The sequence below is a fragment of the Mauremys reevesii genome, linkage group 25, assembly GCF_016161935.1.
Source record: "Mauremys reevesii isolate NIE-2019 linkage group 25, ASM1616193v1, whole genome shotgun sequence".
NCBI classification, from domain to species: domain Eukaryota; kingdom Metazoa; phylum Chordata; order Testudines; family Geoemydidae; genus Mauremys; species Mauremys reevesii.
Window position 1 is genome coordinate 12,777,452 of NC_052647.1, and position 24,478 is coordinate 12,801,929.

At 61.6% G+C, this 24,478-nt stretch overlaps 2 protein-coding genes across 3 annotated transcripts in view; both read right to left on the reverse strand.

Moving 5' to 3' along the window:
* LOC120390965 (intercellular adhesion molecule 3-like) overlaps positions 1-9,192 on the reverse strand; it is a 9,992-nt gene extending 800 nt beyond the window's left edge. The window contains exons 1-4 of the mRNA XM_039514100.1: positions 9,066-9,192; positions 4,074-4,331; positions 2,826-3,113; positions 627-887 (exon numbers count right to left, since the gene is read on the reverse strand). Of these exons, the coding sequence (XP_039370034.1) occupies positions 627-887; positions 2,826-3,113; positions 4,074-4,331; positions 9,066-9,129 (871 nt within the window). The 5' untranslated portion in view covers positions 9,130-9,192. The remainder of the gene's footprint in view (positions 1-626; positions 888-2,825; positions 3,114-4,073; positions 4,332-9,065) is intronic.
* Positions 9,193-13,869: 4,677 nt separating this feature from the next.
* MRPL4 (mitochondrial ribosomal protein L4) lies at positions 13,870-20,611 on the reverse strand. 2 transcript variants are annotated; one of them, XM_039514105.1, is made up of 9 exons: positions 20,487-20,611; positions 19,569-19,653; positions 17,514-17,682; positions 16,985-17,036; positions 16,585-16,702; positions 15,803-15,909; positions 15,182-15,291; positions 14,744-14,814; positions 13,870-14,287 (listed from the first exon to the last, which is right to left on the reverse strand). In XM_039514105.1, exons 1-9 carry the CDS (start codon positions 20,532-20,534, stop codon positions 14,142-14,144), a joined length of 906 nt encoding a protein of 301 aa, XP_039370039.1. In that variant the 5' UTR covers positions 20,535-20,611; the 3' UTR covers positions 13,870-14,141. The 2 variants fall into 2 exon arrangements, with proteins under 2 accessions (XP_039370039.1, XP_039370038.1); XM_039514104.1 differs by having other exon boundaries at positions 20,472-20,594.
* Between the last annotated feature and the right edge of the window lie 3,867 nt (positions 20,612-24,478).

Sequence of the window (24,478 nt, forward strand, 5' to 3'; positions counted from 1 at the left end):
CCCGCAGGGCCTGGGTGCCTCTTCCACCCCCGCAGGGCCTGGGTGCCCTCCCCCAGAGCCTGGGTGCCCTTCCCCCGCAGGGCCTGGGTGCCCCTTCCCCCCGCAGGGCCTGGGTGCCTCTTCCACCCCCGCAGGGCCTGGGTGCCCCTTCCCCCAGAGCCTGGGTGCCCCTTCCCCCAGGGCCTGGGTGCCCTTCCCCCAGAGCCTGTGTGCCCCTTCCCCGGCAGGGCCTGGGTGCCCTTCCCCGCAAGGCCCGGATGCCCGGGAGCCCCCCTGACAGGTGCCCCTGAGCTCCCCCCACACACACAGGGCCTGGGAGCCTCCCTGCCTGCTGCCCCCCGCCGCCCTGCCCGGGGGCACTGCAGGACACGGTAGCCCTGTCGCGGTGGCCCCCAGCCAGCCCGTGCTGTCTGCCCTGACAGGAAGGGGATCAGACCAAGCCGGCAGGGCTGGGGACCCTGCCCCAGACAGAGACCACCCCTGGCCCAATGAATAGCCCCCGCCTGGACCCACAGACACGTCACGAGGGAGCCAGTGACTGAGGCAGGCATGGAGCCCATGTTCCCAGCCTTGGGCCCGGCTCCGGGGGCTGGGAAGGAAGGTGCCCAGGGGCCCGTTGCTTTTACCTTCGACGAGGACATCGACGTGCCCCGAGCTGTTCCCGTATCCGTTCTGTGGCAGGCACCGGTAGGTCCCGTTGTGGGCGCGCTGGGCCGAGCGCACGGTCACCGTCCAGCCGCGGTCAGACAGCTCCACGCTGGCGTTGGAGGGCAGCTCCCAGTGCACCTCGGGCGGGGGGTTCCCCTCGGCGCTGCACCACACCGTGAAGTTAGCGCCGACCCCGAACTGCAGCCGCTCCACAGAGACCTTCACGTTGTGGGGCGGGGCTGGAAGGGCAGGGGGAGAGCGGGGGTCAGCAAGGAGGGGCCAGCTGGGAGTGGGCCCCAGGGGGGGGCTGATCCCCACCTCCCACCCACGTGCCCCACACCATCAGGCTTGCCCCGGTTTTCTCCTGGCCACCCCGCCAAGGGGGAGATGGGTATCACTGTCCCGGCATTACTGGGAGTCTGGGCTCCAGGGTCGGAGTCCCAGCTCGGGGTGGGGTCAGAAAAGGGAACCCTGCTGGGGCTTTCCCGAGTGCTGCAAGGGAGGGGGGTCTAGTAGTTACAGACAGGTGTCGAGAGCCAGGACTCCTGGGTTCTATCCCAGCTCTGGGAGAGGCCTGGGGACAAATGGTTAGGGCTGGGAGCTAGGACTCCTGGGTTCTATCCCTGGCTGCAGGAAATAACTTTGTTTCTTATTTCCATGGTCTCAAAAAGAAACAAAAATTAATAGCAAAAAATATTTTAAGTACATCAGAAGCAGGAAGCTGCTAAACAACCAGTGGGGCCACGGGACGATCTAGATGCTGAAGGAGCATTCAAGGGCGATAAGGCCATTGCAGAGAAACTAAGCGAATTCTTTGCATCCGTCTTCACAGCTGAGGAACATGAGGGAGATTCCCAAACCTGAGCCATTCTGTTTAGGTGACAGATCTGAGGAACTGTCCCAGATTGAGGTGTCATTAGAGGAGGTTTTGGAACAAATTGATAAACTCAACAGTAATAAGTCACCAGGACCAGATGGTATCACCCAAGAGCTCTGAAGGAACTCAAATGTGAAACTGCAGAACTACTAACTGTCGTCTGTAACCTGTCATTTAAATCAGCTTCTGTACCAGATGACTGGAGGGTAGCTAATGTGATACCAATTTTTAAAATGGGCTCCAGAGGTGAACCTGGCAATTACAGGCCTGTAAGCCTGACTTCAGTCCCAGGCAAACTGGTTGAAACTATAATAAAGAACAATATTGTCAGACACAGAGATGAACATAATTTGTTGGGGAAGAGTCAACATGGTTTTGTAAAGGGAAATCATGCCTCACCAATCCACTAGAATTCTTTGAGGGGGTCAATAAGCATGTGGACAAGGGGGATCCAGTGGATATAGTGCACTTAGATTTTCAGGAAGCCTTTGACAAGGTCCCTCAAAGGCTCTTAAGCAAAGTAAACTGTCACGGGATAAGAGGGGAGGTTCTCTCATGGGTCGGTAACTGGTTACAAGACAGGAAACAAAGGGCAGGAATAACTGGTCAGTTTTCACAATGGAGAGAGGTAAATAGTGGGGTCCCCCAGGGGTCTGTACTGGGCCCAGTCCCAGTCAACATTCAGAAATGGTTTGGAAAAAGGGGTAAACAGTGAGGTGGCAACATCTGAAGATGATACAAAACTACTCAAGATAGTTAAGACCCAGGCAGACTGTGAAGAGCTGCAAAGGGATCTCACAAAACTGGGTGACTGGGCAGAAAAATGGCAGATGAAATTCAATGTTGACAAATGCAAAGTGATGCACCTTGGGAAACATCATCCCAACTGTACCTATAGAACGATCAGATTTAAATTAGCTGCTGCCACTCGAGAAAGGGATCTTGGCATCATTGTGGATAGTTCTCTGAAAACATCCACTCAATACAACAGCGTTTAGTAAAGAACTAGATCAGTTCCTGGAGGGCAGGTCCCTCAATGGCTATTAGCCGGGCTGGGCAGGGAGGGTGTCCCTGGCCTCTGTTTGCCAGCAGCTGGGAATGGGCGACAGGGGCTGGGTCACTTGCTGATCCCCTGTTCAGGTCACTCTCTCTGGGGCACCTGGCACTGTCCACTATCGGCAGACAGGACACTGGGCTGGATGGACCCTGGGTCTGCCCCCGTCTGGCCGTTCTGAAGTTCGTATGGTCAGGAAGCTGCTGCACACTAAGGACCCACTCGCAGTAACTGACAGCTCCTCACCCCAGACGTGCAGGGTGGCCCTGGCGCTGTCACTCAGCACCTGGTGGCCCACGCGGAGCCAGGCCCGGCACATGATCTCCTGCCCATGCTGCGTGGGCTGTACCATGAAGCTGTACCCCACGGCCGGGCTGCCACGGCTTTCGTTGAGGGTGCTGCCCCTGCTGCTCAGGGTGACGTTGATGTCGGAGGGGCTGGAGCCGGACACAAGGCTGGAGACGTTGCAGGTGATTCGCCCCTGCTGACCGGCCACCATCTTGGCTCCCAGGTGGATCTCGGGGAGTGAGAATCCTGGGGGGAGGGGGAAACAAAGGGGAATGAACCTTCCTGAAGCTTCTCCCTGCATATAACGGGCCAGGGGCCCTGCCTTCTTATAAAGACTGTGCTTGATGCCCGGGGAGCCAGGACTCCTGGGTTCCATTCTGGGGGGAGGGCACTGTGGGGGATGGTGGTTAGAGCAGAGGGAGATGAGAGGCAGGACTCCTGGGTTCTGTTTCCAGGTGTGGGAGGGGCCGGAGGGGGGAGCTGGGAGGCAGGACTCCTGGGTTCCATTCCCAGGGGTGGGAGGGGACGGTGGAGGGAGCTGGGAGGCAGGACTCCTGGGTTCCATTCCCAGGGGTGGGAGGGGACGGTGGGGGAGCTGGGAGGCAGGACTCCTGGGTTCCATTCCCAGGGTGGGAGGGGACGGTGGGGGGAGCTGGGAGGCAGGACTCCTGGGTTCCATTCCCAGGGGTGGGAGGGGACGGTGGAGGGAGCTGGGAGGCAGGACTCCTGGGTTCCATTCCCAGGGGTGGGAGGGGCCGGGGGGGGGAGCTGGGAGGCAGGACTCCTGGGTTCCATTCTGGGGGGAGGGCACTGTGGGGGATGGTGGTTAGAGCAGAGGGAGATGAGAGGCAGGACTCCTGGGTTCTGTTTCCAGGTGTGGGAGGGGCCGGAGGGGGGAGCTGGGAGGCAGGACTCCTGGGTTCCATTCCCAGGGGTGGGAGGGGCCGGTGGGGGGAGCTGGGAGGCAGGACTCCTGGGTTCCATTCCCAGGGGTGGGAGGGGACGGTGGGGGGAGCTGGGAGGCAGGACTCCTGGGTTCCATTCCCAGATGTGGGAGGGGGAGGGGCAGTGGCAGGAGCAGGGTGCTGGGAATCCGGACTCTGGGGTTTTATTCTTTGCACTGATTTCTAGTCCTTGGAAAAGTCTTTCCCCTCCCAGGGGCGGCACTGCGGGGGCGAGTGAGCGCGCGGTTAAACCTCAGCGTACGGTACACGTGGAGCCGGGCTTTTTCGGTGATGTGCGTGGAGCGGACGTAGCACAGGGGCTCCAGGTCCCACACCGTGAGGTTGGAGATGTTCAGAGACATCCAGCCGATTCCGTTATTCGTCACCTTCGTCACCGACGTCTCCCAGCCCAGGCTGGTGTGATTGGAGCATGTGCTGGTGCAGTTCAGAACCACGTCACCCCCAAACACCACCGCCGGGTCCTTGGGCACGATGCTCAGGCCGCATGGCTCCGGGCGCGCTGGGGAGCAGAGAGACAATCAGGCAGGCTCCCCCCAGCCCACCCCCTCTGGGGACACCACATGGGCCAGGCCAGGCTCCCCCCGGGGACCTCCCAGACCCAGCAGACATTGGCCTGCGGCTCCAGCTATGTGTGTGTGTGTGTGGGGGGGGGGGGTTACAGCTGCATGTAGCCCCGGGGAGTGGGGAAATGCCAGATCTGGGGGGGGCCTCGGCAGCCTTCACCCCCTCCCGCCTTGTGATACAGCCGTTAATTAGCTGGGCACGGGGCTGTTCGCCCCCAGGACCCCGCCTCAGTCGGTGCCCAGAAGGGACGCACAAGGGGGCAGCAGGCCTGGCAAAGTGTCTGTCACAGTTCAGGGCAGCTGCACCTGTGTTTGCCCCCCCCCCCGCCTCCCGCCCTGTGGGCCGGCAAGGGCACTGCACTGGGCTCCCGGCTCCTCGGGCATCACCTCTCTTGGGCAGAGACCCGCAGACCCCACCCTCCTGCAGGGTTCCCTGCCTACGCGGTGCCCAGCCGCATGGGGCTTTCTCTGCAACGCCATGAGCGGTGCTGTGGCACCGCCGTGTACTGAGGCCAGGGTTTGTCCCAAGTCTGCCTTGGGAGGTGCCCTTGGTCTGCTCGACACGAATACCTCCTTGGATTGTCGCTGCCATCGCCGCATGCCAAGTTTGGCTCTGTACCTGGGACTGAAACGGGCTGAGGCCGAACACACCCCCAAGCCGCCTTTCAGGCACAACAGTAAAAAGGCCAAACAACGCTGGCGGCCGACTGAGGAAATGCAACACAAGCACAAGGATCACCCCAGGAACTGTGTGCAATAGAAACCTCTCCCAGCATAGGCACCGACTTCGTGGGTGCTCCGGGCCTGGAGCACCCATGGGGAAAAATTAGTGGGTGCTCTGCACTCACCCGCAGCCAAGCTCCCCTCGCCAGCTGCCCCACCTCCTCCTTCCCCCAAGTGCGCCGCGTCCCCGCTCCTCCACCTGCCTCCCAGCGCTGCCCGCCCGCCCGCCCCCCGCCAAACAGCTGTTTGGCAGCATTAGCACGTGCCGGGAGGGTGGGGGAGCAGTGGGAACGTGGCATGCTCAGGGGAGGAGCCAAGGAAGGGGTTGTAATAGGGGCAGGGAGGGGGCGGAGTCGGGGCAGGGACGTGGGGGAAGGGGCAGGGAGGGGGCGGAGTCGGGGCAGGGACCTTGGGGAAGCGGTGGGAAGGCGGAGTTGGGGCAGGGACATTGGGGAAGGGGCAGGAGGGGGTGGAGTCGGGGCAGGGACGTTGGGGAAGGGGTGGGAGGCGGAGTCGGGCAGGGACGTGGGGAAGGGGCAGGAGGGGCGGAGTCGGGGCAGGGACGTGGGGAAGGGGCAGGAGGCGGAGTCGGGGCAGGGACGTGGGAAAGGGCGGGAAGGGGGTGGAGTCGGGGCAGGGACGTGGGGAAGCGGTGGGAAGGGGCGGAGTCAGGGCAGGGACGTGGGGGAAGGGGAGGCGGAGTCGGGGCAGGGACGTGGGGAAGGGGCAGGAGGGGCGGAGTCGGGGCAGGGACGTGGGGAAGGGGCGGGAAGGGGGCGGAGTCGGGGCAGGGAGGGGGCGGAGTCGGGGCAGGGACGTTGGGGAAGCAGTGGGAAGGGGCGGAGTCGGGGCAGGGAGGGGTGGAGTCGGGGCAGGGACATGGGGAAGCGGTGGGAGGGGCAGGGAGGGGGCGGAGTCGGGGCAGGGACGTGGGGGAAGGGGCAGGGAGGGGGCGGAGTCGGGGCAGGGACGTGGGCGGAGTCGGGGCAGGGACGTTGGGGAAGGGGCAGGGAGGGGCCGGGCCTCCTGGGAGGGGTGGAGTGGAGGCGGGGGCAGAGTGGGGGCTGAGCAGCCACGGGCCGGAGGGGACGTCAGCGCCGGGCTCAGAGCCAGCTCTACGCATCGGGAACTGTCTGACCCAGGTCATGGCAAACGATCTTTCCCGCCAGGGGGAGAAGACATAAGGGGGGAATGACATCCTGGGGGGACCTCACTCTCCCGCCAACCCCGCACCTGGGAACCCCCGAGGAACAGGGACTGAGCGGGGGAAGTGCTGGTCCAAGGCTACAGGGATTTCTAGCCTGTGTATGGAAACCTGGCAAAGCCCAGGCAGCTTGTGCCGTAAGAATCCGCCAGCCTGGTTGTCACGCAGGGCGAGAATTTGCCCATTTGTATCCTACCTGTCTGGTGCGTTAAGCTCCGTTTGCGGGTTTGTTTCTTTACTAGGTCATTTGCTTTGCCGTTTGCTTTCGCTTCCAATCGATCTTTGTATTTAATAAGCTTATTTTTGCTCTGTCTAAAAGCAGCGTGTGAGAGGAATAACTCGGGGCAGAAAGCGCCTGCGCGTTTCCTCTCCACATTGAGGGGGGGGGGCGAATTTCATGAGCTTGCGCTGTGCAGCTCTCGGGGCAGCGCAGGATGGTGTAACTCGGGGTTTACACTGGGGGGGGGGAGTTAGGAACTGGGAGGTGCCCTATGTGAGGAAGTGGGGCTGTTCTTAATGTTCCCTCTGAATACTGGGGGGGGGGGCGACCCTCTGTCACCTGGCAACTAATGGCCCGGCCCTTCCCCCTGCCAGGGGAGGCTAAAGGTGGGGGGCGAACAAAGAGGTCAGGTGACCTCCTGGCCCGGGGAAAGAGACAAAGGCCAGAGGAGATGGGGCTGGAGGGGGTTTCAGTTTGGGGCTGGCTGGGGACAAGGAGTGAGGGCAGACGTGGGGGTCTGGCTCGCTGGGCCCCAGAATGGACCCGGCCAAGGGGTCCGGCTCGCTGTACCTACAAGCTCTGTGTTAGACCCTGTTCCTGTCATCGAATAAACCTCTGTGTCACTGGCTGGCTGAGAGTCACGTCTGACTGCGACGTGGGGGGGCAGGACCCTGTGGCCCCCCCAGGGCCCCGCCTGGGCGGACTCGCTGGGGGAAGCACACGGAGGGGCCGAGGATGCTGAATGCTCCAAGGAGAGACCCAGGAGGTGAAGCCGTGGGAGCTGCTTGCCCTGCAGACAGGCTGCTCCGAGGGAGAGGAGGCTCCCCAGAGTCCTGCCTGGCTTGGTGGGGAGCAGCTCCAGAGCAGCGCCCGGGGACCCCGTGACTCCCTAGCTGGGCCTCCCCCTGCACAGCTGCTCACAGCGTCTGCATGTAACTGCAGCTGGGTGTGTCCCTACCTGGGTGTGTGCTGGTAAAGTGCCGGCTGGAGCCTGGGAGGGGCTTGGCAGGCCGGGCACAGCAGTACAGTGTAAAGGGAGGCCAGGCTGGTGGGTCGGGGGGGCTCAGTGGTACCCCAGGGGGAACCTGTCACAGGCGCCTTGGCCCCAAGTAGAAGCTACTCCCCCGGCCCTCCCTAGCGCTGTTATTCTCAGGTGAAAGCGTCACAGAGAAGACACTGAGTGATTAAAGGACCCGCACAAGCGTCCCAGAGACCAGCCCAGGCAGTGCTGCAAGCCCCACCCCGCACTCAGAACAACACGCACCCTCGTGACAGGTCAGTCTCCCCTGTCACCACTCGGGTCTTTGGTCTTCAGAGCCCAGGAACAGCTCGTCAGCCGGACAGCGGCTCTTTGCTCAGGGTGTAGCCTCTGAAGGGTGGGTCTGCAGGGGGGAATTTGCTTCCCGCCCATCTCCAGGTATTTCGTGGGAAACCCACTGAATTTTTCTTAGCCCGAAAGTTCCTTTTTGTCTGGCACATAGTTTAAAATAGTCCTTTGGTGCTCAGCCCACTTCCCAGGTTCCCACTGCTCCTGTCGCCCTGCGAGAGATGCTCCAGACATCCCACACTCACCCACAGACTTGGCATTTACACCCCACTGAACCCCCCCTCTCCCACGCTGTTTAAACTTGATTCACTCAGAGCGACGGAAATTGCCAGTCGCATCCCGGGGCAGCCTGGCCTTTCTTGGTAAAGTCAGGGGGGTGGCGGTGACGTTACAAAGGAATCAAGAATAAAATCAGCCAAGGGCTATGGCTCATTTGTAACTCACCAGGCAGATCCGGGTCTTCCCTACGGGTCTGCAAATATTAACTCGTTACCCTCCCCCTCTTGGGGTTAGGGCCGGGGGCTGGCAGCCCACGGGGCAGCGAGCCAGCTGGCAGAGTGCTGAGCGGGAGGCTCTGTTTCCTGCCTTATGCCTGACCTAGGAGAAGTCATTTCCCCTTTATGGGCTTGTTTTCCACCTTCAGCCTCTGGGAGCTGGTTTCAGTAGGACGGGTTCTCACACTGCGCCCAGCACAACAGGACCCCGACTCCAGCCGGGGCTGCTCAGTGCTACCGAAATATGCATCATAAACGTGCCCAGTGCAGAGAATCACCATCTCCAGCCATCACTCGTGCTTGGGAGGGGCCCGCTGCCAGCGCGGAGCCATTCCAGAAACGCTTTTGCCAGGCTGGGAGTCCCTGCTACTCACAAGGTTTGTGTGTGTCAAAGCCGGCCAGCCCTGACGCTCCCTCTAGCCCTTCGGAGCCCCCCTGCTCCGTGGGAGGCACTGTCGGGGCTCGCCTCACCCAGAGCCCAGGTCCCGGGGCCCCCCTCCAAATCACCCCGTCCCGGCTCCGGAGCTAAAGGCACCAGCTGGCACCTGCCAGGCAGCTTCGGCTGCTGTTGCGTGCGGCACCGCGACACTACAGGCACGTCGGGAAGAGAAGGTTGAACCCACTCTCGACTGCTCGTCTTCAAACTCCCCAGCCGCGCGGCCTGCGCTCCCCGCCAGCGGCCCCGGAGAACACGCAGCTTACCCAGGGGCAGGCAGCAGAGCAGAACCAGCGGTGTCAGGCCAAGACAGAGGCAGCGAGATGTCATTGTGCACCAGGAGAACCGTGTGTCTGGAGAGGAGCCTGTGCGCGGAGGCCACCCCCAGGCAGGTCCCACCCCTTCCTGCTCCAGGCTGGGCAGCGTATCCTGGTGCTGTGCTCTCCCCCCAATCTGGGAGCGACCAGTCCAGCTACCAGGGGCAACCCCACAGGCAGGTCCCACTTACGCTGGTCCTTGGAGCTGGGACAAGATGGGTTCAAGCCACCTGGGCACTGCCCACCCCACAGCCTCACCGCTGCTCTGACCCTCTGCTTCCCACCGGGCCCCGGGAGCGCAGAGACCGGGCACAGCACTATGCGCGCGGGCCAGGCGCCCGCTCTGCCCCCCGTGCCAGGCGCCCGCTCTGCCCCCCGTGCCAGGCGCCCGCTCTGCCCCCCATGCCACGCGCTGGCCTTTGTGCCCCCCGTGCCAGGCGCCCGCTCTGCCCCCCGTGCCAGGCGCCCGCTCTGCCCCCCGTGCCAGGCGCCCGCTCTGCCCCCCGTGCCAGGCGCTGGCCTTTGTGCCCTCTCCACGCTGGGCTGGGCAGCCCTGTATGGGGAGGCGACTCGGAGGGGCATTTCCACCCCTTTTACGCTCCCCAAGCGGCAACAGCCCCCCGTCTCCCCAAGCTGCAGTTCAATCCCCAGGGTGCTGATGGCTCCAGCCTCTCAAGGGGACGCGACCTCCCAACTCCCGTGGTGCAGCCCCAGGGGGAGCCGGCTGCTGCCCCCTCCCCCGAGGGGTGAGAAGCGGTAGGAGGGCAGACAGGGGTGGCTGATCCATGTCCTGACCCCTTAAAGGCAGTGAAGTATCTGAGACTTTCCCCTCCGGGCAGATGTCCTGGCTGTAACTCAGCCCCTCTCCCTGTGGCTTCAGCTGCATCCAGGCTTCTCCTTCACTTCCTGTCCCAAATTGTGGTGGTCTTGTTGTGCAGCTGTCATGCTCCACCCCAGAGGTGGCTGCACTTCACTGGTGAGGGAAAGGACCTGGTCAGCCCCTCCCCCGAGGTTGGGGAGCTTTGAGTTCTTCTTCTTCTAAAAAACACCAAAAAAGGGCAAAGCTGCTGCTTATCACACAAGACTGACCACGTTGACAGCAGCACACGGCCGGGTGTGTGAAAATCTTGGCTAACACCTTTACACAGACACACGGGTGTGGAGAGGAGCCTGTGCCCAGAGGCCACCCACCCTGTCAAAGGAAGAGGCCAGCTGCACCCCTGAGAGCAAGGGGAGGGGCTTGGCCAGGTCACTCCTTCCCTGCAGTCTGTTCACACAGCCGCCCAGCTGCAGCGGTGATGGGCACCAGTTGGGCTAGACAGCGGGATGTGTCCCGAGAGAGAGAGCTGGTGTGGGGATGGATGAATGGCTAGACGGGGGCCTGTCTGGGGAGGAATAGCTAGAACAGAGAGACAGGAGGTCTGCATGAGGGGCGGGGGGATTGTACGATCTCTATGGAGACAGGCAGTTCTGGGGACATCCGGCTGTTTAACGCTGACCTGCCCGTGTTCTGCGCCCCGGCCGCAGTATGGCCCCGCCTCGTGTGCACGGTGCTGGCCGGGGTTATCTGGGCCTGCTGCTCTCTGTGGCTGCCTTTCCTCTAGGGAAAAAACCAGCCTTCGAACAGGCCCCGAAAGCAGCAGAAGGGAGGGGCTGGGGACACTCCAGAGCTGCTGGGCCCAGCCAGGCTTTCGGGGCCTGGGACTGCGAGATGGAAGATCATCCTGCCCGAGGTTAAAATGTTCTGGCCTCGTGCTCAGGGAGCTGGGCTGCAACTCCAGGAACCCAGGGCCTTGTCCTGCCACAACCCCTGGAGCCGGATTGTCAGGGCTCAGTGGGGAGGTGCGGGGGCTCGGCCCACAGGAAAATCCCACCCTTTCACTCCCTGGGCCCTAGTTCCTCATCTGTAACGTGGGGAGAACGGCCCTGCCTTGTCCTGCCACGAGCACGCCGGGGCTGGGACGGTCTCTCCGGGCCCCAGCTTCTCAACACATGGCCTGCTGGGGCAGCCCACGTGACATCCCCAGGGCCATACAGGCAGGATATTGTGTGGATGCAGCCCCCAATGGTAAATCACTTGAGAAGTACTGGTCTGGGCGGCGCCCGGCCCGACGGGGCCCTGATCTCGGCCAGGGTCTGGGCAGCGCCCGGCATGACGGGGCCCTGATCTCCGCTGGGGTCTGGGCGGCGCCCGGCCCGATGGGGCTCTGATCTTGGCCGGGGTCTGGGCGGCGCCCGGCCCGATGGGGCTCTGATCTTGGCCGGGGTCTGGGCGGCGCCCGGCGCGATGGGGCCCTGATCTCCGCCGGGGTGTGGGCGGCGCGATCGTAACACACCTAATAGTAATTTAACAAGGCAGCCCTGCGTGGTGAACGACGGTTTTCCAACCTGGCACGCAGAGGCTGGACAGGGACAGGGACGATGGCGTTGAACGTTGTTTTTTAAAACTGCACAGAAGCCACCAGGAAATGACGGTTTAGAGCCAAAGAAAACAGCTCCAGGGCCTGTTCCTGCCCCCTTGCCCCAGGCAGGATCCGGAGTAACTTGCACAGATGAGGGAAGCACAAGCAGACGCTGGCACCAAAGGTCTCCCATGAGCCATGTGCTCAGACCCAGGCAGGAAGCTGCAATCAGCAGCCACATCCAGGAAGGACCCAGCACTTTCCGCCCTGCGCACTGGTCTCCCTGAAGCCCCAGGAGTGGCTGCTGGGAAGCAAGATGCGGGCGAAGCCCTGGAGCTGAGCAAGGGGAGGCGGGATGGGAGGGAGGCGCCGACCCTGCTGCCCTCCCTCCACTTGCAGTGTGGACGTTCCCATGAGCCTGCCTGGGCTCCAGCAATAGTCGGCCTGACACGGCGCAAACAGGACCAGAAATCAGCAGCCCTGGCCTCCTTCACTGCCCCAGCAGAGCGTGTGTGAGCCGTGGGGAGCAGGCCCCTAAGCACTGGCTCGCCGCTGTTCATTACTAGTATTTTACAGAACGGTTCCAGGGCACAAAGTCTTTAGAAAACTCAACTCCCACGGATGAGGAACGGGGCCCAGCCAAGAGGAACTAGCCCTTGGGAGTGACTGCGGCTGCAGCTCTGAGTGGCACGGCCCAGCCTCCGCCCTGCCGCGAGCAGGCGCTGCCCTCCTGCCCTGCGTGCAAAGCTTGCCCAGCCCGCCCTGGCTGGACGCGTGATGCCTCCCGCGCCAGGCCTGCCCTGCGGCATCACGGGGGGGGCATTAACCCCTCCCCTGCTGTCAGCTTGGGCTGTTACACCCCCGCCTGCAGGGCCTGTGGGCAGCACCACAGAGCAGGAAGCCTAGGGGTTGGGGAGCATGTGGGGCAGGGAGGCTGTGCGGGACAGACCGGCTCAGCCAGCAGTGCTGAGACTCAGCACCCACCTGTCGCACGCCCAGGGGAGCCAGCCCCTCTGCCTGGGGTTCGAGCCGGCCTGGCTTCCCCAGCCCCCCGCAGGGCCTGGTGTGACACGGTACCTCAGAGCAGCACCCTGGACCTGGCATGAGGCTCTGTGGGGCACAAAGTACGCCCGGTGAGGTGTCCTTCAAAAAGTCTTGATCTGTTGAAGGTTAACAGCCTGTTGGATTGTAGGCGAGGGTCTGACGCACTGAAATCCCTTGTGAGGCTGGGAACACCCACCGCCAGCCCAGGGAGCCGCCAGACAGCGGCTAATGGCTCGTCAGCGCCCATCCGAGAGACGCCCGACCAACCCCCCTCACTGCACGCTGGGGGGAAGTGCCGGCATCACTCGGCCTCACTGCCCCCAACTCAACACCTGGAAACCCGGCTGGAGGCAAAGAGCCAACCGGGGGAGTGAGGATCTGGGACCTGTTTGTACCATCGGTCAGGGTGAGACACAGCTTGAGTCAGCGGCTGCTTGGCCTGCAGAACTGGGACTGCACATTTCTTGTTTCTTACGTAACCGACTCTGATCTGCACACGCGGTACGTGCAATCACTGACATCCCTCTGCGGTTACTAGACCTGGGTTAGATTTTACCTAAAACAGGGTCTTTTGGTGGAAGAACGTGGGAAATCTCAGCTCAGTTTACAAAGGCCGGTGCGTGTCCTCGCCCCATGGAGGGAGGGGCGGACGGGTAATGAACTTACTCTGGCCAGGCTTCCGACCCGGGCAGGCCGGTGCAGCTCTGGGGAGGAATTGGCTGGTGTTGGTTCGAGTGACCGGGAGATGGCTCGTGTACCGCAGCTGGGCAGTGCCCGTCAGAGGCTGGCAACTTGGCCACAGCATCACAGCGTGAGAGGGAGACCCCAGGCCGGTGGGACAGGCAGCCAGGGCCGCCCAGAGGGGGGGCAAGTGGAGCAATTTGCCCCAGGCCCCGCAGAGGCCCCCATGAGAGTTTTTCGGGGCCCCTGGAGCGGGGTCCTTCACTCGCTCCAGGGGCCCCGGGAAACTCTCGTGGGGCCCCCGGAGCTTCTTCCGCTCTGGGTCTTCGGCAGCAATTCGGTGGCGGGGGGGTGGGGAGGGAGGGAGTCCTTCCGCCCCGGGACCCGCCCCCGAGGTGCCCCGAAGACCAGAGGCGGGGGGTCCTTCCGCCACGTGCCACATGCAGGGCGAGGGGTGATGCCCCCCCGGGGGCTGTGCTCCTGCTCGCTCCCTCCCCTCCCCCAGTTTAGGGTAAACCCTTCAGGCAAAAGGGAAACCCCTCCCTGGCCCGGCAGCCCCCGCCGAGAACGCTGGGCTCGGATGCCTGGCGCCCCAGCCCCACAGAAGGCAGGACAAGCCAGCACCAGGCAGTGCAGTAGCGGCAGCTCTTTAATGGCCGTGCGCCGGCAGGACAGGCCGTTTAACAGTCACGCTCCAGGCAAGCGGGAGAAGGCAACTCCCCCACCCCCCCGGGCACGGCTCAGCTTCCCTCCAGTCACTTCCAAGTCACTTTGCAGCCCCCAGGTGCATTGTGGGAGGGCAGCGGGATGCTGCCTCGGCGCCAGTCCCCTTTCCGCACACGCTCACTGGGGCCGACTCACTCAACAGGCCTCCTGCGGCGGGCGCCGTCCCTCGGGGCTAGGGGTAGTCGCCGTAGGGCAGCCGGAAGGGGTACAGAGCGGTGTAGCGGGAGTCGTGCCACAGCAGCTTCTCCTCCAGGAAGGAGACTGTGTCCAGCGTGAGCACCAGTGTCTCGTGCTTGAGTATGCTGTGCACGTTGAGACCTGAAAGAGACCCAGGGCGGGGTCACAGCGTGCCCTGCCCAGCCCAGCCCGGATCTGTGCGGTGCAGGGTAGCCCAGCACCCCCTGCCCACGTGGCAGCCCCTGCAATGGTTCCTGACACCCCACCCCAGAGGCAGGCACATCTCAGGGCTGGCCGAGGGAGCCGTCTATAAACAGCCTCCACACCCCACCCCAGAGCCAGCTGCATTCTCCCCCAACCCACGCTGGGAGGAAGGGACAAGGACTGTGGAAGGCTGGTGCTTGCTGTACTGCAGGCGGGGGACGAGGCGAGGGCCAGGGTACAAACTCCCCTTACAGGGCAGTATGCAGCAGGGAGGAAAGGCACCGCGTCCCGCAGGCCAGGGCTCTCGTGAAGACCCCCAGCTTGGGCCCCTCTGGGAGGCCAGCATGGTGACCTTGGGGGGGCCAGCACGCCCCCCGCCCCTCCAGCACTCACCTAGGGCTGGCACCAGGGTGATGGTTTTCAGGCTGGCTGCTGCCTTCATGATGTTCTCAGGCATCTTGTTGCTGGAGCAGAGGCAGAGGAGGAATCGTGAGCTCAGGCCCAGGCTGCCCTGGGGACTCCCCCCCACGCCCGAGACCCTCCTCCAGGCTGCGTGCAGGGCCTGGCGCGCCGACGCCAGCCAGGGGGCATTGGCACAGGGCAGCCAGGAGACCGGTCCCCACCTCTCTTGGGGAAGGCTGGGAGCACTACCCCCTAGGCCCAAACCCTGCAGCACCCCCAGATCTCTCACCAGCAGGGGGCGCTCTACTCCTGGGCCCCAGGCCCGGCCTCCCCACGCTCTCCTCTCCCGCCAGGCCCCCAGATCACACCCTCTGCTGGGTGTCTGGGGTTTATGGTTCTCCACGTCTCCCCCCTCCCGCTCCCACTCACACGTCGACAATCAGCACGGACTGGCCCCATTGCCTGTATCGCGCTAGGTCCGCCAGGTACTGGGGGTCACAGGTCGGCATGTCCAGGCCATCCACAATGTGCAGGTTGTCCTGGAAACACAAAATACGCTCGGTACCTTTCAGCTGCTTTACCCCCCTGCCACCAGCCGCCGGAGCCAGGGTGACCCCCCCATCCAGCCTCTAAGCCAGCTGAGGCCCTCCCCATCCCCGAGCCAGCCAGACCCTCCCCCTTCAGCTGGGCTAGGAAAGGACCTTCTAGGAAGGGGTCACAACCCCTCCCCCTCCTAGCTACCAAGTGACCAGAACGCCTGGCAACAAGGCCCTGCACCTGGCAGAATGAGACCCTGGGGACCCCAGCGCACCCCTCTTCTATCTGTGCTCGTACACACAGCAGGTCCGGGCAAGAGCAGGGGCCAGAAGCCAGGAGTCCGGGTTCCCAGTCCCCCGCCCGACTTCACCCAGTCCCCTAGCCCGAGACAGAAGCCAGGAGCCCCAGTTCCTACTCCCCCCGCTCGACCTAACCCAGGAGTCCTGGCACTCCACCCACCCACACTAAGCAGCCCAGCAGCCCCTGTGCATGGGCCCTGTCCACACGTGCTACCTGCATCAGCCTGGTCGTCAGCGCCACCTTGAGGCCCAAGACGCGCACTTTCATGGGCAGCATGTAGTAGTAGCTGGTGGGGCCCCTGGGGCCATGGATGATGCCGCCTGGAAGGGAGAGGAGCTGGGGTGACCAGATGTCCCCATTTTATAGGGACCGTCCCGGTTTTTGGGTCTATTACCCCCACCCCCGTCCCGATTTTTCACACTTGCTGTCTGGTCACCCTAGAGGCAGCAGGAGGTCAGGAGGGATCAGTGCCCGCAGGAGGGGGCTCGGAGGGCGTCTCAGATTCAGGGGCATGATTGGCTCTGCCCTGAGCAGCCCCCCTGCTCCCCCACTGCACAGCACTGTACTGACTCCCAATCCAGGGAGCCCAGCTGCCCGCCCCCCCACCCATTGAATGCACACGCGCTGCGGCAGCACCGGTCATGGGCCACGTGGCCCCGGCTGCGCCCTGGGGCACGGGAGACTGGAGCAGGGCCCAGAGTCACGCAGCTTCCGGGGCCCTGGCTCCATTTGCCCCCTGCCCCCCACCCGGCGTCAGAGGAATGGGCTCAGAACCTGGCTGATTCATTTGAATTATATTTGGTGAATCATAGAATCTCAGGGGTGGAAGGGACCTCAGGAGGTGCCTAGTCCCACCCCCTGCTCAGAGCAGGACCAATCCCAACTCAATCCCCAAATGGCCCCCTCAAGGATTGAACTCACAACCCTGAGTTTAGCAGGCCAAGGCTCAAAGCACCGAGCTCGGGCAGAACCCGTGAGGGCTGGGAGCCACTCACCGCCGCGCCAGAGGGGGGAGCGGATGCTGCCGTGCCGGGCCCGGCCGCTGCCCTTCTGCGGCCAGGGCTTCTTGCCCCCGCCGCGCACCTCCGCTCGCGTCTTCACCTTGGCGTAGCTCTGAAAGGAGAGTGCGGGTCAGAGCGCCCAGCGGGGTGAGCACCGCGGACCCGCCTGACCCAACTTGCTCCCACTCAACGGGGGAAACTGAGGCACGGGGGAGGGACTCGTCCGGCGGCACACAGAGACGGGGACAGAACCCACGAGTCCTGACTCCTAGGCCCCGACCTCTAACCACTCCCAGAGCTGGGAACAGAACCCAGGTGTCAGTGGCCTAGGGGCACTCTCCCATCCCATCCCCACTTCTCAGGGTCCCCACCCCCCGGCTCTGCACACACTCACTATCCTCTTGTAGTTCCTCTGCCAGACTGCGACCGTGTGCAGGATGTCGACCCTGCAGAGGGAAAGCACAGAGACCAGGGGTTGGCGCAGGCTGTGCCGAGTGAGACAGCAGGCGGTGTGTGTCTGAGGAGCACACAGCGGCAGGCAGAGCTGCAGTTTAACAAGCAACATCGGGGAGCGAACACCCCAGGGGTTCACGATTTCTCTCTGGGTTGGAATTAGCCCTGGGGACAGGATCCCAGTGTTTAGCCACAAGGCTGGCATTTGGGTGACCCCCTTGGGGGGGCAGAGAGCAGTTCTGTCCCCATTGTTCAGCCGATGTTTGGCCGGCTTTATCTCAGCGCAAAGGTGACTGTGGGGGCCAGGCCAGCAAACAGCTCTGAGACAACTCCTTCAGAGCGGGGCTGGATCAGAGGGAAAGGGCCCCCGTCCCGATCCCCACCCCCTGAGGCAGCCATTCCCTGTAGAGGGTGCTCATTCCCCCTTAACCGGACGCTCCCCGGGCCGACGACACGTCTCTGAACCGTACCGGGGCATTACTGCAAAGACATCGGGATGCAGGTCTGCCAGGCCCACGTGTCTGTCGTCATAGTGCCTGAGGGACTCCACCCAGGCCTGCACGGCCGTGCGGTGAGAGGGGATCGCAAGGCGGCAATCCCGCAGGACAGGGGCGCTGGGGGTCGCCAGGGGCGGCTTTTCTAGGAGGCACAAACAAAAGAGGTCTGAGCAGCCACTGCAGAGCCCGCGCGCTTCGTGCAGCCACAAGCAGATCGTAGCAGCCTCTGGCCAGGAATAACCGGCCCATTTTCAGCCCATGGTACGTGATGGTCACAGTCCGTCCGGGTTAAAACTGACTATCCCTGATTGACAACACATAACAAGTCACTCTGCTAAGGCAGGTAGCAGAGGCCAGGTGCTCATCTCCTGCAGAACCACAACCCGCTGCACAACTCAACTCTAAAGCCAGCCAGGCACCATCACACACACACAGCAAAGCAGACAACAGAGCGAGAGCGCAAAACTGGCTCTCTGGCCACCCTACGCTCACTGGCCACAAGCAAGCCAGAGCTACCAAACACACCCAAGAGCACAGTGTGACGGCAACAGTGACCAGGCAGCACCTGGATCTAGTGGCGAGGGCACAGGACAGAGACATGGGACATATGAGTATGAATATGAATATGAGTCAACAGTGTGCCCTTGTTGCCAAGAAGGCTAATGGCATTTTGGGTTGTATAAGTAGGGGCATTGCCAGCAGATCGAGGGATGTGATCATTCCCCTCTATTCAGCACTGGTGAGGCCTCATCTGGAGTACTGTGTCCAGTTTTGGGCCCCACACTACAAGAAGGATGTGGATAAATTGGAGGGAGTCCAGCGGAGGGCAACAAAAATGATTAGGGGGCTGGAGCACATGACTTACGAGGAGAGGCTGAGGGAACTGGGATTGTTTAGTCTGCAGAAGAGAAGAATGAGGGGGGATTTGATAGCTGCTTTCAACTACCTGAAAGGGGGTTCCAAAGAGGATGGATCTAGACTGTTCTCAGTGGTAGCAGATGACAGAACAAGGAGTAATGGTCTCAAGTTGCAGTGGGGGAAGTCTAGGTTGGATATTAGGAAACACTATTTCACTAGGAGGGTGGTGAAGCACTGGAATGGGTTACCTAGGGAGGAGGTGGAATCTCCTTCCTTAGAGGTTTTTAAGGCCCGGCTTGACAAAGCCCTGGCTGGGATGATTTAGTTGGGTTTGGTCCTGCTTTGAGCAGGGGGTTGGACTAGATCCCTCCTGAGGTCCCTTCCAACCCTGAGATTCTATGACACCTACTCCCACCGCTGCCCAGCTGGGTGACCTAGGGCAAGTCCCTTCTCCCTCTGCGCCTCGGTTTCCCCTCCTGCCTTTGTCTGTTTAGACCAGGGGTAGTCAATAGACAGACCGCGGGCTAAACCTGGACCGCCACATGCTTTTCAATGGACCCCAAAATCTTTTTATTTACTTATCATGACTGTTATTTTTTAACTATTTTCTCTGAAGTCTGGACCCTGATTATTCCTTGAACAAGAAATCTGGACCTTGACAAAGAAGAATTGACTCCCCCAGTAGACTGTGAGCACTTTGGGGCCAGGGAACCCCTCTCACTCTGAGTCTGTGCAGCGCCTGGCACGGCGGGGGCCCCCGACCCTCAGTCAGGGGCCTGTGCAGTGCCCAGCACCGCAGGAGCCCTGAACCGTGGCTGGGGACTCCAGGTGTTACCGTAATACAAATAAACAACAATACAGCCTCCACCCCCCACCAGAGGATGAGCTGACCTCTAACAGAGGTTTGAAAGACACTTCCCCTGGGGGGCGGTTATCCCACTACCACCTCCTGCAGGGTTCCCCCCCGAAGCAGCCGGTGCTGTCCCCTGTCACACCCAGGAGATTAATCCAGTTGGCTCCCCTGGTCTGTTCCAGCAAGCTTGGTCTTGCGCAATCCCTGCACTCCTACTTCTTATGGCACCTGTGATCTCATTTCACACCCGGCCACCACACAGGGCCCGGGCACAGGAACCGCAGAGGCAGCACTTTAGAACCATGAACGGGACTCACCCGCCTGGGATGCGGCTTCCACCACGTCTGGGGAGGGTACGGGCGCCTCGGGAAGCCCCAGCCGGCCGGCAGAGGTGGCCAGAGCCTTGGAGAGGGAGGAAAGACAAGGGGAGGGAGCGGTCAGAGCACAGAGTCGTGAGGGGAAAGGCGCAGCGGTGGAAGTCACATGTTGCACCCACTGTTGTTAAAACGCCCCAGGCTCAGGCCAGCGCCATACTCCAATACTGTGTCGCCATGGCTACCCTGGTCAAGGTATGGGGGAAATCGCACCCCTTGGCCCCACAGCTGCGGTGCCGGCCTGTTGTATATGCTGCACCTACAGGAGGGGGCTGTGCCAGCCAAGCACTGGCAGGCCCAGTCCCAGGCTGGCAGAACCTGATCAGCTGAGAGTTTAAACCCCACACTGGAGCACTTTGCGAAATCATTCACCCTCGCACCTGAGCCAGCTCGTCCCCAGGGGAGGGAGCCCCCCCCCCAGCGAGGAAAGGGGCCCGGAGAACGCGGGGCCCCGAGCCACACGTCCCTGCTGGCTCAGCTGCAGCCCATCCCCGCTCACCCCCCCCCCCACCGGAGCAGAGGGAGCTCAGGGCTGCAGCCCCCTCCTCCCCGCCCAGGGGGCATCACCCTGCCGGGCTCCGCCCTTTGACCCCAGCCCAAGGCCCCTTCACGCCCCCAGCCGCTGGCCCTGTGACCCCGACACCACCCAGCCCTGAGCTCTGCTCTGCGCCCCCAGCTCCTCCCCCGCCCCGCAGGGCCCCTTCCCCGGGCGCCCTCTGACCTCTGACCCCCACAGGGCCCCTTCCCCGGGCGCCCTCTGACCTCTGACCCCCACAGGGCCCCTTCACCCCGAGCGCCCTCTGACCTCTGACCCCCACAGGGCCCCTTCCCCGGGCGCCCTCTGACCTCTGACCCCCTCACCCGCGCGGCCGCGCCCCGGCTCCAGAGCCGGCTCCCAGCCCGGATCATGGCGCCCCGTCCCCGGCCGCGGGAAGAGCCACCGCCGGCCCCACGTGAGCGCCCAGGAGCGGCGGCGGGTCCGACAGAGCCGCGTCCGGCGCATGCCGATGACGCAAGAGGAGACAGCGCGCTCTCGCGGGGCTCCTAGGGGGCGGGGCCGGAGGCACTTCCGGTTGGCGGGGAAGGGGGAGGGGAGGTGCTGGGGGTAACGCCCATCATGGGGGAGAGCGGGGGTGGGGAGGGGATGGGGAGAGCAGGGAAGGGGGATGGGGGAGAGCAGGAAGGGGAGGGGAAGATGGATGGGGCAGAGCGGGGAGGAAGATGGATGGGGAGAGCAGGGAAGGGGAGGAAGGGGAGGGGAGAGCAGGGAAGGGGATGGGGAGGGGATGGGGCAGAGCGGGGGTGGGGAGGGAAGGGGATGGGGAGAGCGGGGTGGGAAGGGGATGGGGAGAGCAGGGAAGGGGATGGGGAGGGGATGGGGAGAGCGGGGGTGGGAAGGGGATGGAGGAGAGCAGGGAAGGGGGAGGGGGGAGAGCAGGGAAGGTGGATGGGGGAGAGCGGGGGGTGGGAAGGGGGATGGAGGAGAGCAGGGAATGGGGAGGGGAAGGTGGATGGGGCAGAGCGGGGTGGGAATGGGGAAGGTAGATGGGTAGGGGGGAAGTTGGATGGGGCAGAGAGCACAGACCGTGGGGGAGGGCGCCGGGAATGGGGGAAGAGGTGGAGAACAACCTGAGAGTCTCCGGATTAAGTTTAGAAGTGTGAGCAACAAGGGTGATGTCGCAGTGGGAGTCTGCTATAGACACCAGACCAGGGGGATGAGGTGACGAGACTTTCTTCTGGCACCTAACAGAAGTTATTAGATCGCAGGCCCTGGTTCTCATGGGGGACTTTAATCACCCCGATATCTGCTGGCAGAGCAGTACAGCGGTGCACAGACAATCCAGGAAGTTTTTGGAAAGTGTAGGGGACAATTTCCTGGTGCAAGTGCTGGAGGAACCAACTAGGGGCAAAGCTGTTCTTGACCTGCTGCTCACAAACCGGGAAGAATTAGTAGGGGAAGCAAAAGTGGATGGGAACCTGGGAGGCAGTGACCATGAGCTGGTTGAGTTCAGGATCCTGACACAAGGAAGAAAGGAGAGCAGCAGAATATGGACCCTGGACTTCAGAAAAGCAGACTGACTCCCTCAGGGAGCTGATGGGCAGGATCCCCTGGGAGCATAACATGAGGGGCAAAAGAGCCCAGGAGAGCTGGCTGTATTTTAAAGAATCCTTATTGAGGTTGCAGGAACAAACCATCCCGATGTGTAGGAAGAATAGTAAATATGGCAGGCGACCAGCTTGGCTTAACAGTGAAATCCTTGCTGATCTTAAACACAAAAAAGAAGCTTACAAGAAGTGGAAGATTGGACAAATAACCAGGGAGGAGCATAAAAGTATTGCTCAGGCTGCAGGAGTGAAATCAGGAAGGCCAAATCACACTTGGAGTTGCAGCTCGCAACAGGACCGCCCAGAGGGGGGGCAAGTGGGGCAATTTGCCCTGGGCCCCACAAGGGGCCCCCACAAGAGTTTTTCGGGGGCCCTGGAGCGGGGCCGCCAGAGCTTCTTCCGCTCCCGGTCTTCGCCAGCGGGGGGGTCCTTCCACTCCGGGGCAGAAGGACTCCCCGCCACCGAATTACCGCCAAAGCAGGACCCGCCACCGAAGTGCAATACTCCCCACTCAGTATTCAAAGAACACATCAAGAACATCCCCACTTGGTCACACCTCCACTTAGGACGGAAGAATCCCATACACTGCTATAGACTAAGGAGCGAGTGGCTAGGCAGCAATTCTGCAGAAAAGGACCTAGGGGTTACAGTGGACGAGAAGCTGGATATGAGTCAGCAGTGTGCCCTTGTTGCCAAGAAGGCTAACGGCATTTTGGGCTGTATAAGTAGGGGCATTGCCGGCAGATCGAGGGACGTGATCATTCCCCTCTATTCGATACTGGTAAGGCCACATCTGGAGTACTGTGTCCACTTTTGGGCCCCACGCTACAAGAAGGATGTGGAAAAATTGGAAAGAGTCCAGTGGAGGGCAACAAAAATTATTAGGGGCTGGAGCACATGACTTACGAGAAGAGGCTGATGGAACTGGGATTGTTTAGTCTGCAGAAGAGAAGAATGAGGGGGAATTAAAAGAGAGGCGAGATTAAAGAGGCTAGGACTTTTCAGCTGGGAAAAGAGAAAACTAAAGGGGGATATGATAGAGGTCTATAAAATCATGAGTGATGTGGAGAAAGTGAATAAGGAAAAGTTATTTACTTGTTCCTATAATACAAGAACTAGGGGGCACCAAATGAAATTAATGGGCAGCAGGTTTAAAACAAATAAAAGGAAGTTTTTCTTCACGCAGCGCACAGTCAGCCTGTGGAACTCCTTGCCTGAGGAGGTGGTGAAGGCTGGACTATAACAGGGTTTAAAAGAGAACTGGATAAATTCATGGAGGTTAAGTCCATTAATGGCTCTTAGCCAGGCTGGGTAAGAATGGTGTCCCTAGCCTCTGTTTGTCAGAGGGTGGAGATGGATGGCAGGAGAGAGATCACTTGATCATTACCTGTTAGGTTCTCTCCCTCTGGGGCACCTGGCATTGGCCACTGTCAGCAGGCAGGATACTGGGCTGGATGGACCTTTGGTCTGACCCAGTCTGGCCATTCTTATGTTCTTAATTTGATAGCTGCTTTCAACTACCTGAAAGGGGGTTCCAAAGAGGATGGATCTAGACTGTTCTCAGTGGTACCAGATGAGAGAACAAGCAGCAATGGTCTCAAGTTGCAGTGGGGGAGGGTTAGGTTGGACATTAGGAAAAACTTTTTCACTAGTAGGGTGGTGAAGCACTGGAATGGGTTCCCTAGGGAGGTGGTGGAATCTCCTTCCTTAGAGGTTTTTAAGGTCAGGCTTGACAGAGCCCTGGCTGGGATGATTTAGTTGGGGATTGGTCCTGATTTGAGCAGGGGATTGGACTAGATACCTCCTGAGGTCCCTTCCAACCCTGATGTTCTATGATTCTGTGACCCAGTGGATTTCTCTGGCCGCTGCTGCACAGGAATGGCCGCCCCAGGTCGCAGGCACAAGGAAAGTCACCGTCCCAGCCGAGTGCGTCTGAAGAAAAGCTTGTGGGAGTGGAGCGGGAGGATTGGCCGGGAGCCCTGGGTTCGAGTCCTTGGCTGAGGCACTGAGGCTCTGGGGGGACTCAGCTGCCATCAGTGAAAAGGGGGGGGTTGCTTCCTGACTAGGGTGACCAGACAGCAACTGTGAAAAAACAGGATGGGGGTGGGGGGTAATAGGCACCTATATAAGCAAAAGCCCCTCAAAACAGGACTGTCCCTCTAAAAACGGGCCCTCTGGTCACCCTATTCCTGACTGCAGGGGGGGTGAGCCCAGAGCGTGGCTGGTGGCGACGGGACCGGAACAGCACCAGAGACAGAGCCGCGGGTGAGAACTAGCGGATTAGACCAGACAGTCACTTGTTCATCACTAGGTTGTGGTTTATGTTTTTCTTAGTTTCTCACCGTATGTTTCCAGACCCTGACACTTGCTTTTACCTGACGCTTTCTCTCAAGCTCTCTCCTGTACATTCACTGTAACCCCAAGGGCCTCGTGCTAAGGGAGAGCCGTGATCTGAGCTGAAACACCAGGGAGGCAGCGGATCCGTGTTCATTGTGGGGGTCCAGACAACGGGCTGGGCCCGCCGGGTGGAACGAAGTGGGCGGTGTGAATGGCTCGCCTGCTGCGGAGAAGAGCACCTGTGTTACCGAGCGGAGCAGCTGTGGCTGGGGATGGTTTCCTCCGGTGGGCACAGACAGGGCTTGCCCCGCTGGGAGCAGGTGGTAGTGATTCCCCCTGGCCACCCCAGGGAGCAGTGCCGCAGTTCTGCTGGTCTGTTGTCCCGGGGAAAGACTCTTATTCAAGGAGGA